We start from the raw sequence: 15326 nt of genomic DNA on the forward strand, positions 1-15326 counted from the left end.
CTACTCCGTTTTTAGGAGCACAAGAAAACCAACAGTTCATCATAGACAGGATTTAGTTTCTTGTTGCTAACAGCAAACTACTTCGCATTAAGTTACAAATCTCTGTAGCTCACAAAGCAAGCCCTCAGAGAAACGCCTAACAAGTGACTCGGTCCTTCTCGTTACAACTCTTCCTGTTCTGCAGTCTTCATGCTGGGCTACACTTAGCTTGGATCTCTAACGATATTTTCTGCGTCTTCAGAATCCTTCTCCGCCTTCATAACGCTTGAAAATTATCTTCCCTGCTGTGCAGCACTTGAGTAAGAGCAGCCCCAAATCAGGTACTGTAACTCCTCCTATTTGTTATTCTTTAGAAGCTGTCTTTCAAAGCTGTCCCTTTTCAGGGACTCCACTGGAAAACCTCAACTCTGCATCCTGCCGCCTGAACACTGCAACACAGACCAGCGTCTGTGCACGATAAAGCTGTCCACATCCGAATCATCCCGTAAGCAGTGTGTAGGCTGTCTCCCATTGGTCAGGATCTATTTTAGATTCCATAGGCCTTGACAGCTGAGTGATAGATAGAGAAGGGCAGCTAAGAATATACTGTAAATTCATGCTTCTCCTCTGAGTAATAAACTTGAGGTCTGCTAGGGAAAAATGACTCAAACACATTGTAAAACATGCTTATTATATCAAAGCAACTCGCGTGACACCACGACAAAATTGTTAAGAGACAAATTTGGTTATTCCACAAAACAATATTTAAAACGAATGTCAGTCTCAGGATCCTCTATCATGAAGTTATAATAACCTTGATAAACAGAATATAAAATTCTATTTTAAGCAAATGTGTCACACTTTAATTTAAGGAAACACACACACACAGAAACATTTTCAGATTTTCTCCATTTTCCTTGTACCCCTATCAGTCTCGTTCTGCATACAACCAGGTTTCAGCTTACAACTGCTGCCAGTCTGTCTCCTAACACGTTAAATGAGAAGAGCCAGAGGCACTGCCAAGACATTAAATAGTCTGCATTATGATGAATACTTTTCAACAGATTTTAAATTTAACTCAGTACTCTTAATTTCCAAGTTTAGCACCCTGCCTAATATAACAAGTAAATATTTTATCAGTGGAATCAAATTATCTAGATTCAGGGATTTTAACAAACAAATAAAATGACTGAATACTAGAGGAGACAAATGCATAAATCACTGAGCAAGACTGTAAATAAAACTGCATTTGGGGACAAAGCAAACAACCTCTCCACATTCTCCATGATGCTTAACATGCTTGTACCACAACATTCCTTACATTATCAAGGATGGTGACAAACGTCTACAAGCTCCAGGATGTTCTGTACCTTCTAGTTCCCACAGAAGCACGAGAGTAATTTACACTTCCTCCAAAAAGGCAGATTTGGGAAATCATTTCACGGGAATGCTAAACATCCTAACACAACTGTTTATAGGAAGGAGGTAACTCTATACTATAGATCATGCTGCCAGTTAAAAGTTCTGTTACGGATTTCATCAAGAAATCCATTTCCTACTATTTAAATTTAAAATATTAGGTACATATTCTAATTATAAAATATATAAGATCATATACCATAATGTTTTATTTTTGAAACAATGATTTTTTTTTTCCCCCAAATCACATTAGACATCACAATGGATTCTTGGCTGGACCCAGTGACTCCACCCACTCCATTTCAGCCCTCTTCAGAGGAAATCTGGGTGGGATAGAACTCAGGCCCTGTCCTTTGGTTAACAAAGCAAGCACATTCTTTCTATATATAGGACAGCAAAGGCAAAGGAAATAAAAAGACAGGGGGAGATCTGTAATGAGTAATAAAAGCCATATATGGAGCTGTCTGTGCTAATAACTAAGGCTCAGGAGATGGGATTTATGTGCCCTCCTATTCTGCGGATATCCAGAACCTCCCCAGCCTCTGTGACTTACTCTCTTGTTCCTACTCTCGTTCCCCCCTTCCAGGTATTTCCCAAGAGCTCTAAGCAAATTCCCACCTCTGCTGTCCCCTGTGCCTGTAAGGTTCTTCCCTCACCTTCATTCTGGTTCTTCTTAAATATCACTGCGTTAGAGGGCTTCTCAAACCTCTGTATCTAAACAGTACCAGCTCCATCCTACCCTTGCCACTCTTTATCTTTCTGCCCTGTTTCACTTATCTTCATAATAGTTATCAGTATCTGCCCTTATTTCATATGTTTACCTGTTTATCAGCTTAATGCCTGTTTCTGGTATTTACTTCAAAAGTAATCAGAATAATCAGGGGGACAGATTGAATTCAACAGCACATTAAAAGGATTATACACCATGATTAAGTGGGATTTATTCTTGGAAAGCAAGGACGGTTTATCACATGAAAATTGATCAATGTAATACACCACATTAACTGACTTAAGGACAAAAGTCCATGATCATCTCAACTAATGTAGAAATATCATTAAATAAGATTTTAAATCTTTCATGATAAAAACACTCAAAAAACTGGAAATAGAAGGAAATTACCTCAACATAATAATGGTAATATATGGGGGCTTCCTTGTGGCACAGTGGTTGAGAATCTGCCTGCTAATGTAGGGGACACGGGTTCGAGCCCTGGTCTGGGAGGATCCCACATGCTGTGGAGCAATTAGGCCCGTGAGCCACAACTACTGAGCCTGCGCGTCTGGAGCCTGTGCTCCACAACAAGAGAGGTCGCGATAGTGAGAGGCCCGCGCACCACGATGAAGAGTGGCCCCCACTTGCCACAACTAGAGAAAGCCCTTGCACAGAAACGAAGACCCAACGCAGCAAAAATAAATTAATTAATTAATAAACTCCTACCCCCAACATCTTCTTTTAAAAATAATAATAATAATAATGGTAATATATGAAAAGCACATAGCCAACATCATATTCAATGGTGAAACACTTATCCTCTAAGACCAGGAACAAGATAAGGATGCTCACTCTCACCATTTTTATTCAACTTAGTATTAGAAGTCCTACCCAGAACAATTAGACAAGAAAATGAAATAAAAGGTATCCAAACTGGAAAGGAAGAGGTACAATTATCTCTGTTTGCAGATGCCATGATGTTATACATAGAAAACCCTAAAAATTCCACAAGAAAAAGAAACTGTTAGAACTAATAAATGAATTCAGCACAGTTACAGGATACAAAATCAACACACAATAATCAATTGTGCTTCTATATATACTAACAATGAGCAATCCAGAAATAAAATTAAGAAAACAGTTCCACTTACAATAGCATCAAAAATAATACAATGGGGATATATGTATACTTACAGCTGATTCACTTTGTTATACAGCAGAAACTAACACAACATTATAAAGCAATTATACTCCAATAAAGATGTTAAAAACAAAACAAAAACACTAACTTGAAAAAAATAATAATAATACAATAACTAGGAATAAACCTAACCAAGGAAGTGAAAGACCTGTATACCAAAAACTATAAAACATTACTGAAAGAAATTAGAGAAGACACAAATAATAGAAAGACAGTTCGTGTTCAGCTTGGAAGACTTACTATTGTTAAATGTCAATACTACTTGAAGCAATCCACAGATTCAATACAATCTCTATCAAAATTCCAAAGGCATTTTTTTCAGAAATAGAAAAATCCAGCCTAAAATTCATACTGACTTTCAGAGGAAACCAAATAGCCAAATGATCTTGAAAAAGAAAAACAAAGTTGGAGGTCTCACACTTCCTGATTTCAAAACATATTACAAAGCTACAGTAATCAAAACAGTATGGGGGGGGAGCTTCCCTGGTGGCACAGTGGTTGACAGTCTGCCTGCCGATGCAGGGGACACGGGTTCATGCCCTGGTCTGGGAGGATGCCACATGCCGCGGAGCGGCTGGGCCCGTGAGCCATGGCCGCTGAGCCTGCGTGCCCGGAGCCTGTGCTCCGCAACAGGAGAAGCCACAACAGTGAGAGGCCCACGTACCGCAAAAAAAAAAAAAAAAAAAAAAAGGTTAAGATGGTAAACTGTGTTTCTTTACCACAATTAAAAGTAAAAATAATAAAACAAAAGAAATGCAATCTCTCACAATATCATTAGCATGATTCATATCAATTAATAAACTTTTTAAAAACAAAATTAAGAGGGTGAGGATATACATGAAACAAGATTGGCCATAGGTTAATAATAGTTAAAGCTGAGTTATAGGTTCATTGGGGTTCATTATACTAAACTATTCTCTCAACTTCTGTATATTTCATGCACTTTTGATACATGGTCCAATAAATCTGATGTATAAACTTTTGAACTATATTACATGCTTATTACCAAGACCCTTCACTGATTCATTAATACGGCAGGAAACGCAGTATATATCCTTTCCACTCAGTCTTCTCTGGATTACAATGAAGCTATTGTCATTCACAGCCATATGCTTACAAGATGAGCCCTGTGCCATCGAATGAAAGCATTCTAAAAAGAAGCAGTAAGTTTTTTTAAAAAGCATTAATGTTTACCACATATTATAATAAATATATTTCTATATTTCAGTACTGTACTGGTTTGAAAAGAAGATATTCATCAAACTCAGAATGCAGCAAGCCAACACATCTATGGTAAAAGTCAAAATACAGCTATTTCTAGACAATAAATATAACATTCTAACACATAGCAGTTATTTCACTAGGTAGATCTAAATGGATGATAGTGTTAAACTCTAGATCACCATAAAGGAAATCACTTAAAAGTCCTGACAGTGACTCCCTCATATTAGCATCAACTGCAAATTTGTAACTTTTTCAGAAATTAAATGATATTTAAAAAATTTTTAAGTAATTCATCTTCAATGTAGAAAATATATATTTAATTTTACATATAGAAATGACCTATAATTCCACCATGCAGAAAAAAATTACTAAAAATTTTGTATATTAAGCTCAAATTTCTTCTCTGTTAAAAGGTTTAATCAAATTTTTTTAAACATAAATAAGTCCAACAGTTGTTTCATTTATGCAATATTTAGGATAGAAGGTCTCCTGAGAAGAACTTTAAGGATGCAAATAAACAAGTAGACTTTAAAATATATGCAAATTCATATAAAGTACTTACATATTTAAGGGATGGACTCAACAGACCACAGCTAATATGATTTGAAGAACAGTTTTAGACTCAAGGCAATTTTGGATACATTATCCAAAAGACAAATATACAGGATTACCACAAAACTTTAATAGAAAACTGCTTAAAACCAAGAAAAGTCATGCTAAAGAAAAGTATCTAATTCACAGATCTTCATCATTCTGGTGTCACAGACCCCATTAAGATCTGATTAAAGCAATGGACCCTCTTTTAAAAATTATACATAAGCACAGAATCAGAAAAATTTACATTTATTTTCAGGGGGTTCATTGATCCCCTCTCTACAAATATGGAGTCCATGAGCCCCAAGATCAAAAACCCCTAGTATAGATAAGGAGAAGCAGCAAAAGGGTTTTGTCTTTTATATAATGTTTATAAAATAAGTACTGAATAACTGCCAAAAGATGTGATATTTGTTCAGTAAAAATTTACTGAGCATCTATGTGTAAAGGGATATGAATACTTGACTCAACATTCAAATATACATGATCATTCGATATGTGCTACACCACACGTTAGGTGCTGGATATACCACAGGGAACAAAACATACATGAGACCTGGCCTCAGGCAATTCACAGGAATAAAACCCAGTCACTTTCTTTAACTGATCTCACAATATGAAAAAGACACAGATATATATGTAAACATGCACATAATCATAATACACTGCTATAATACCACATTAATTACATGTAAGCTATAGAAGTAGTTCAAAAGAGGTAAATCAGAAAAAAATCTGTAGAAAAAAATGACTAAACTATCTACTAAAAGATGAGTAGGGAGACGAGACCAGAGGCTGAACTCTGGATCTGACAAGATGGCTGGGCTACCCCTCAGGATTATCAAGGAAACCCAGCGTTTGCTGTCAGAACCAGTTCCCGGCATTAAAGCAGAACCAGATGAGAGCAACACCCGTTATTTTCATGTGGTCATTGCTGAGCCTCAGGATTCCCCTTTTGAGGAAGGGACTTTTAAACTTGAACTATTCCTTCCAGAATACCCAATGACAGCCTCTAAAGTAGGTTTCATGACCAAAATTTATCATCCTAATGTAGACAATTTGGGAAGAATATGTTTAGATATTTTGAAAGGTAAGTGGTCCCCAGCACTGTAGATCTGTACAGATCCAGGCTTTGTTAAGTGCTCCCAATCCAGATGATCCATAAGCAAATGATGTAGCAAAGCAGTGGAAGACCAATGAAGCCCAAGCCATAGAAACAGCTAGAGCATGGACTAGGCTATATGCCATGAACAATATTTAAATCAATCCGATCGTCAAGTGTGCATCACTTCTCCAGTTCTGCCAAGACTTCTTCCTTTTTTGTTTGCATTTAATGGACACAGTTTTAGAAACATTACAGAATAAAAGCCCGGACATCTTCAGTCCTTTGATGATTAAATGCCCATTAGCAAATATGTCTTGTCCTGGTTCACTGTTGTAAAGCATGAGCAGAGGCTAGAAGTATCATCTGGATTGCTGCGAAACATTTAAAAGCAATGGCTCCTTTCTGCTTTTACTCATTTCCCCCATCATGGTTTAAGTAGAAAGCACTGTGAATGAAGGTAGTTGTCAGGGTTAGCTGCCGGGGGATAGGTGTTTTTCTTTATTTTCTTTATCTTTTTTGGTGAGGGGGAGGAAGTTAGTTTTTTTTTTAATATTATGGGCTCCTTTCCCCCTTTTTTTGATGATCTAATTGCAGTGGTTAAAAGCAGCTAGCCAGTTCTTTAGAATATGCTCTCTAGCCAAGTCTAGCTTTATTTAGATGCTGTAGATGGACAAGCTTGATTGTTTGAACCAAAATGGGAACATTAAACAAACATCACAACCCTCACTAATAACACTGTGACTTTGCTGTCAAGTGTAGAGTCCTCCCTTCAAGAAAAAGCTTGTAACCATTTTGTATGGTTTGTCTGGAAACTTCTGTAAATCTTATGTTTTAGTAAAATATTTTTCGTTATTCTAAAAATAAAAAATAAATCAAAAATAATATAAAAATAAAAGATGAGTAGAGAAATCACCAGGTTTGAAATAGCACCACAAATTAGGAAACTAAACACAACTGTAGCCCTTTATGGTTTATGAAGCACTTCATATTCATGATATATCAATTTAAAAATCTATTCACATATGACTCCCATACACATTTGCAACCCAGGCTTCTCTATCTCCAGGCCCATGTATTCAAATATCTTCTTGACAATTCTTCTTCAGTGTCTTAAAAGTGCCTCCATGTCCCAAACTATAAACATGTTCTTCCTCCCAAAGTCTGATCCTATTCCAAGTTTCACTAACACAGTAAATGATACCATGATCCATCTAGTTGTACAAGACAGAAACCTAGAAATGAGTCTTGACACCTGACTCACCAAATCCCGGTGAGTTTACCTCCCCATTATTACTCAAATCCACCAGCTCATCTCCAGGTCCATCGACATTACCCTACTTCAAGTTAGCACCATTCCTTACCAGGATGACTGCATTAATCTCCTAAACAGTCTGTCTATATTCATTCCAGCCCGTTCCCTTGTATTCTCCACACTGTAGCCAGAGTGATTTTCAAAATGAAAACTTAATCATACCACCACCACTACACCACTCCCTTCCAAATACCCTCTCCCACCTCACTTAAAATCCTTCAGTAGTTTTCTGTTCTTGTAGAAGACAGACAAATTCCTTTATGATGTCTACAAATCCCTGAATGGTGTTACCCCTACTACCTCCCTCAGCCCCATCATATGAAATACTAACAGTGTTTCTCATATTATACATGCAGAAATTGAGTCACTAGGAGATTACGGGATTTCGTATAAGGCAATTGCAGTTAGTTGCAGGATGATTAGAGATCCTATTGTTATGACTTCTTGTCCAGTCCTTTCCACTAATTAAGCTATTTCCATTTCTCAAATCATCTGAAAATAAATCTTTGATGTAAAAATGCAAGTATCTTTAAAAATTTAAACATCATAAAACTTAGATGTCCTTTACAGCAAAAAAAAAAAGGACAAAAATTTCCACATTTGCATATGCAAACTTTAATGACGCACCTACTACATGTCATGCATGGCACTAGGGATATAGAAGTGAGTAAAACAGCCAAAGTCTCTCTCCTTTTTTAAACTACTTTATTAAAGTATAATTGACATGTAAAAAGCAGTACACATTTAATGTATACAACTCAATGAATTTGAGAATAAGTCTATTCCAGTGAAACCACCACCACCATCAAGGCCATAAACATATCAAAGTCTCTCTTCTAATGGAATTTGATATTCTAAAGGAACAAAATAGGGTTAAACAACTAAGAAAAAAAAAAAACTATCAGATGAGAATTGGGAAGGAGATGCGATGGAATGCTGGGGATAGATTATCGGGTTGGGTAACCCAGAAACTTCTGAGAAGGCGATATTGAAGATGGGATCTGAGTGAAAAGGAAGAGCCAGCCTGAGAGAATTTACATTTCAGAAGAGAACAAGCAATGAAGTGAGTTTGGCATGGTTGAAAGAAGGCCAGTTTAGCTGACTAATAAAGAGTAAGAGGGATCACGGGATGAGGAGGGGGAGGGGGGCAGGCACTACCAGATCTAAAATGTGCGTTTCCCCAGTTTTGTCATCAAAATTTTTCAAAAGGGACTTCTTCAGGAACTAAAGCAACTCTTCTTCATAAGGTTCTTTTGGCCACCTTAGAATCAAGTCTAAAAAAATAATTCATCCTAAAGTGCTACTTTTTTTCACTTCCAAGCATTTATATTGAACAATATACAGCTAAGTCTTAACTTGCCTTGAAATGTTTTTAAGATTAATCAATTATCTTAATATAATAGATATCATAGTGTACCTCACCCACCTCAGACCTGGAAACCTAAACAAACTTTGCAATGAACTACACTAAAAAAACCACCATAAAAGAGAAATAGCACCCGAGAAAACAGAATTTCACAATCACATCCTCAAGATAAGGCTGTTCAAGAAAAAGAACATAGAGGCAACTAAATAAAGTCTTCTCCGAGGGGAAAAAAATCCTAAATAAAAGCTAAACAACACATACATTTAGGCAACCCCCTAAATATCTAATTGAAACAAAGTACAACAGTCTTCCACAGTATCCCACAATTATCACCATTCCCGTTACTAAACCCAAGACAAGCTCTGCCACAACTGAAAATGGAGCAAACAGCAGAAAGCAAAGCTCATGAAGCATAAACATTCCTTGAAGATTAGGCTGCACAATTAAAAGTTGTTCTACAGTTCACTGGATTGATGACAGAAATATTTCCCCCATTCCATTTAGTCCAAAGATTATTTACTCTTCTTTCTTATATAACAGCAAATTAGAGCTTACATAATAGAAAAAGGAAAAAAAGAATGTTAAAATAAACCAGGAAAACAAAAGCTGCGCATCCACTGTCTTCTTCCCAGACCCCGGACTCTCTTCCCTTTCTGATTTTTCCTTATCCTTATTTAATTAGGCCCCATCTTATCCTCTCAAGCCTTCCACTGTGTGATCTGAAAGTACTATATAGTCAAGGCTCAATGGAACAAATAGAGGAAAGGGAAAATTATACCCCATCAATCATTTTTCTGATTAAGATGTTAACAGGCTTAATCCTGCTTTACTGGATCTCTCTACATAAAAATGTCAAGCACAAAAAAGACAACAATAATAATAACTATTATTATTACTTAATAAATCTAACATCTTAAGGACTGAAGGTGTTATGAAATCTAAAAAAACTTTCAACAACTGGAGTCAAAAATACTCAGTACTGCTTTGATAAGATTTCCTAACCACCCGGTTTGATTCTATTCTAGTCTGTTGTATAAATACCAGACTGTCTACCCCTAACTATTGCAGGTATTTGTTCCTTTATTAGAACTGTCTAGGGACCCAAAAGAGGTTATTTAAAATAGACAGGAAGGGCCTCCCTGGTGGCGCAGTGGTTGAGAGTCCGCCTGCCGATGCAGGGGATACGGGTTCGTGCCCCGGTCTGGGAGGATCCCATATGCCGCGGAGCGGCTGGGCCCGTGAGCCATGGCCGCTGGGCCTGCGCATCCGGAGCCTGTGCTCCGCAACGGGAGAGGCCACAACAGTGAGAGGCCCGCATACCGCAAAAAAAAAAAAAAAAAAAAAATAGACAGGAAATTGCCTCTCCAATTTTAATAAGCATCATTTGTTTCATAATATTACTTACTTCACCCTTCCTCACCAGAAGAAGCATTAAATTCTAAAGTAAATATATATATAGATCTTAAACACAAAAAATTATAAATGTATATCATACAAGAATATAGCTCTCAGGCTGGATAAATAAGATTTTGTTTAAGATTCCCTTTAAAATGTTAAGCAATTGGTTATTTGGGAGAAATAAATATAAACTTTTTCCCTAGAAAATTTTAGAAAAAGTGTATTCAAATTAGAATTCTTTAAATGCCTAAATGTCATGATTGAAATTTTTTCAATATTAAAGGTAAAAACAGAGAAGGGTCTATTATGCCTCTTACCCCACCTTACATACACCAATGAACAGAGTAATACCTCTGACTAGTTTTAACAAACATTTTGGCTAATGTTTGATATATATATCTCAAAACAGGAGGAAGCATTCTATGTTTATTCTTGATAAAGTAAAAAGTAGGACAGATACACTTAAAAAAAAGCCTCTGATGGGGTTCGACCACAGTGAAAAATAAGAGATATTTTTGTTTCTTTGGCTTTCTATTTTTTCTTGGCTTTGCAAAGAAACATTAGCTAAACAAAAATATGTTTGCTAGAACTCAAAAGACCCTTCAAGAATTGAACTAATAATAAATCTTACCCTACTAACCAGTATTTTTAAAATTAAAAGTGGGAAATATAAAGATACATACAAACAGAGGGTTATAAGAAAATATATATTTTGTAAACACATTACAAGTTAACTGCTTTTTTAAAATTATTAAATGAATAATAGTTCTACACATATGCATAACCCTTCCCACACAGCTTTTTAAGCAGGATTTCCTTCCAGTGAGTCTTAATATATTTCTCCCATATTAAAAATACATGACCAAATTAATAATGAGAAAGAATGAATACTCTCATGATATTTAGGTATATAACAAGAAAACACAGCATTTAAAATAAAGATTCAGTTTCAAAATTCTTTAAGAAATACTTGTTACACTATAAGAAGAACTCTCTAAGTCATATTGTTATTTCTACTTTCCAAATGGGGCATAAAGAAACTAAGCAATTTACAGCGTTGGACTGTGCAGCTACTATTAATTCCTTTCACTCCTGTAAGCCCACCCTTTGCTCTACGACTTTGCCATGATTCCCATCAAAAGATGGCATTTATTTCCTCATCCCATAAATCTGGGCTGGACTTGTAACTTACTTTGACAAATAGAATGTGGCAGAAGTGACCCTGTAGAACTTTGAATCTAAGTCTCAAGAGACCTTACAGCTTCCCCTCTTGGGATGCTGCTGACACAGCGTAAACAAGTTAGTGACCCAGATCATGAGAGAGCTTAAGAGAGAAAGAGCCCAGCCACCCAGTCATGCAATCTAGCATAAAGTGCCAGACACATCAGCGTGGCCAGCTTAGACCACCCAGCACTACAGGCGCTACCAGATGACTTGGCAACCACACGGGTGACCCCAGACAAGACCAGTGGAACAACCATGCAGCAGAGCCCAGCCCAAACTGCTGACCTATGAAGTCAGCAGCAAGTAAAACAGCTGTTGTTTTAAAACACTACATTTAAACCTAGGACTGTCTGAACCCAGGGCCTAGACTCTCTCTACTAACATAAGCTACAATTTACTATTTGGTTGGGAAACAAATACATCTTGTACTCTAACTCAATTTTACAGATACAAGAGCAATCAAATTAAAAAATAATAGTTTACTTTTTTTTAACCCATTACCTAAAAAAAAGGGGATGAGCTGGGCACGGAAATACCTTTTCAACCATCTTAAAAGAAGGAAAATAGATACATACAATGAATTCTGCAATTGTAATAATATGAAGTTGATCAAATTTTATAGAAAAAATACTCTCTTCATTCCCAAAGATACACAAGTATTCATTTAAAAACTAACAGCATTCATATATATTTTATCCATAAAAACTGAAATCAGCATGTGATCTAAAAAATCTGAATGGCTGTGCAATGAAACAGTTAAGAAAGTATTAAATTTTATGAATCTAGTAAAATATGTGGCTTTCAACAATAAAACATTGCTACTGTAATGTTTAATAAGTATACATTCCTACTTGAATGGAAATACTGAACTAGGAGTGGACCATAACAGAGCAAGGACCGCAAGCACCATTTCTATGTATTCTTTAAGGGTTGGCAAACATTTTCTGTAAAGGGCTAGATGGTAAGTATTTTAGGACTTGCAAGCCATGCAGTCTCTGTTGTAACTATTCAACTCTGCCACTGTAGAATGAAAACAGCCACAGATAATATAAAAAAAAAAAAAAAAAAAACAGCATTGCTGTGTTACAATAAAGCTTTATTTATAAAAAAAACAAAACAAAACAGGCAGCGGGCCACAGTTTGCCAACCCCTGTTTTAGATGCTCAAATATCTTCAGCCAAAATACATCTAGTTTATTAGTTGTGATCAAGCTAGTTTGTTTGCTGCCTTACCACGAGACCTATTAGAAAGTACTCTCTGTATTCATACTCTACTCTCTGCAAAATACCATTAGGTACATATGAGGGTAAATTTTATGACAACTTGGCTCTGCTATGATGACCAGCTGTTTGGTCAAACAGGAGTCTAGATGCTGCTATGAAGGTATTTTGTAGATGTGATTAATAACTGAAATCAGCAGACCTGAAGTAAAGGAGATAACCCTTGATAATTTGGGGTAGGCCTCATCCAATTACTTGAAGACCTAAAGAGCAAAATCTAAAAATTCCCAGAGAAGAAGCAATCCTGCCTCATGACTGTAACACAGAAATCCTGCCTGAGTTCCTAGCCTGCCGGCCTGCCTTACACATTTCAGATTTTTCAGCCCCAGGCTCATGTAAGCCAATTCCTTAAAGTAAATAAATCTCTCTCTTAGATACAGATATCTATGAGATACAAATATATAGATATCTCCTATTAGTTCTATTTCTCTGGAGAACCCTGATTGATACAATATATTAAGGTAATATGACCTTAAATTTTAAAAAGGATATACTCTGATTTTTGTGCATTATCCAAAACTATGTGAGAAAGTTGTGGTAGACAGTATTATTATTTGAGATTATTCAATCCCCTACTTCCTTGCAAGATGATTATATAATACATCCACATGTAGATGTGTGACTTGTGCATATCTCATAGGGAAAGAATAGACGTCCCTGGGTTATTGATTTGGGGACTGCCCATGTCATATGTTTTGGCCAACAGAATGTGAACAGATGTGATCTACACCACATCTAAGCAAAAACTTGAAGCAGCAACACGAATTTGGGCCAGCCTTCTTGCTTCAGTACTTTGTCAAGAGATTTCATACAACAGTTGCTCCTTCAGCCTTGGTTCTGGAGGGGAGTCACAGGCTATTTCTACAGAGCTGACTCACAGTCTACAACATAAAGTCAGTAGGAAATATAAGTTTGTTATTTTGAGAAACCACTGAAATGCGGAGGTAATTACTACAACAAAGCTGAACACTGTAGAAATTGGTACCAGAAGTAGGGTGCTACTTTCATCACCACCACGACCAAAAATAATAAAAGTATGTGATGTAGGCGTTGAGGCCAGGCGGCAGACAGCAAGGAAACTGTAATGGCAAACCACATAGTGTAGTGGTAAATAAAACTGTTAGGTATAAAATATTAGACAACTTGGTGAAATGATTGGACTTGTGATTGGCATCTAAAGTGGGAGAGAGGCAGTCTTGCAGGACTGAGCCCTTAACCTGTAAGGTCTGAGTTAAGTCTGGGTAGTGGCAGAATTGAGTTACCTTATAGGACACCCAGTTGGTGCCCACAGAGGATTGGAGAATTGCTTGGTGTGGAAAAACCCACACATACTTGGGAGTGCAAAAGTATTCAGTGAGTTGTGAGTAAAGGAAACAAATGTTTTCCTTTCACCCAGTAAACCCTTTCAGTGGAACAAAATGGCTTGGAGGGGAACTCCCCACAGGAAGAGACAAAGGATGTGGTCCCACAGAAGCCTGATCAGTTCAAGATAATTGTATTGATGTCTAGAGAAAAATGCATATCTCAAAGAATTGAGGATATAGCTAGCACATGGCACGTGGATCTGACTAAAATCAAATAGATAAGAAGACAAAAGACATCTTCCAAAACAATCCACAGACTGAGTTAAGGGTCTGTTATTCTTCTAGACCATCTTTGGGTCCCCAAATTTCTGTAGACAAGAATCAGGCCAGGAAAGCTGCTCAACACTTACCTCAGTCACCAGCTAAGAAGGGTATACCGTCCAATACTCTGTTCCAATATGGATGAACATGGTATATTAAAGGAAATACCTCACAGAGGGCATAGCCAATGGCCACGGAAAACAGCAGACTAGAGCGCCTCACACAGGACCAAAACCAGGGCCTAATCAAGGAACATCCCCTAGTGCCAAGAAAAGGAGGCCTCACTATATTTACCCAAGAATATTCTTATAATTGCCAAGGACAATTGTAGTGTGATTGCTCTGTGCCTCCATTCTTCCCCTTTCTTAACAGGAGGGTTTACTGTGGATAGCCTAGCCCTGCTCCAACATTGTATGTTGGAGAGATGGAGGGTGGAAGATAACTGGTCTCTGAGTCAAGAAAATCTACATACAGAAATGATGTAGAAATTCTAACGACTGAAAGAAATTCTTGGGGTATTTTTCCCGAGGAAGGGATAAATAAATCTAGTATGTAGAAGGGAAGAAAGTTAATATTTGTAATCAAGAGGACAGATTGTGCTAGATTATATTATTGTTCACTCTTTACCATGCCCATCCTTGGAAGAGGCTATACAGCCCTGCCCATTAATTTATAACTTGTCTATACCTCCAATGGGAACAATATTTGTCCCTGTGCCTCACTGACTTTGAGCGTAGCCACGTGACATGCTTTGGCAGTCATGAAGCACTCCACACCTGAACAAAAGCTTTAAGAGGTATCACAAGTTTCAGCCAGCCCTCTGAGTTCTCAGGGCCACGTAAATGGCAGGTCCAGACAGAGGCTGCTCCTTCAGTCTGGGTGTTAGA

The 15326-nt window shown here is 37.1% G+C and overlaps 1 protein-coding gene and 1 pseudogene across 3 annotated transcripts in view; one reads left to right on the forward strand and one right to left on the reverse strand.

Annotated features, from left to right (window-relative positions):
• Positions 1 to 15326, reverse strand: part of UACA (uveal autoantigen with coiled-coil domains and ankyrin repeats) — a 79082-nt gene that overhangs the window by 42877 nt on the left and 20879 nt on the right. Inside the window, exon 1 of one of the 2 annotated variants that reach the window (XM_082617735.1) lies at positions 5 to 454. The exons of the other annotated variant lie outside the window; for it this stretch is intronic. Coding sequence (XP_082473861.1) covers positions 5 to 43 — 39 coding nt within the window. The 5' untranslated portion in view covers positions 44 to 454. Of the gene's footprint in view, positions 1 to 4; positions 455 to 15326 lie in introns of those variants that run through there. 2 annotated transcript variants of the gene reach the window in all.
• On the forward strand, positions 5856 to 7427 carry LOC309802816 (ubiquitin-conjugating enzyme E2 N-like; annotated as a pseudogene). The gene has a single exon. The product of its transcript is annotated as a ubiquitin-conjugating enzyme E2 N-like (transcript).

This window comes from Mesoplodon mirus (genome assembly GCF_964341445.2).
Source record: "Mesoplodon mirus genome assembly, chromosome: 4".
Classification (NCBI taxonomy): Eukaryota; Metazoa; Chordata; class Mammalia; order Artiodactyla; family Ziphiidae; genus Mesoplodon; species Mesoplodon mirus.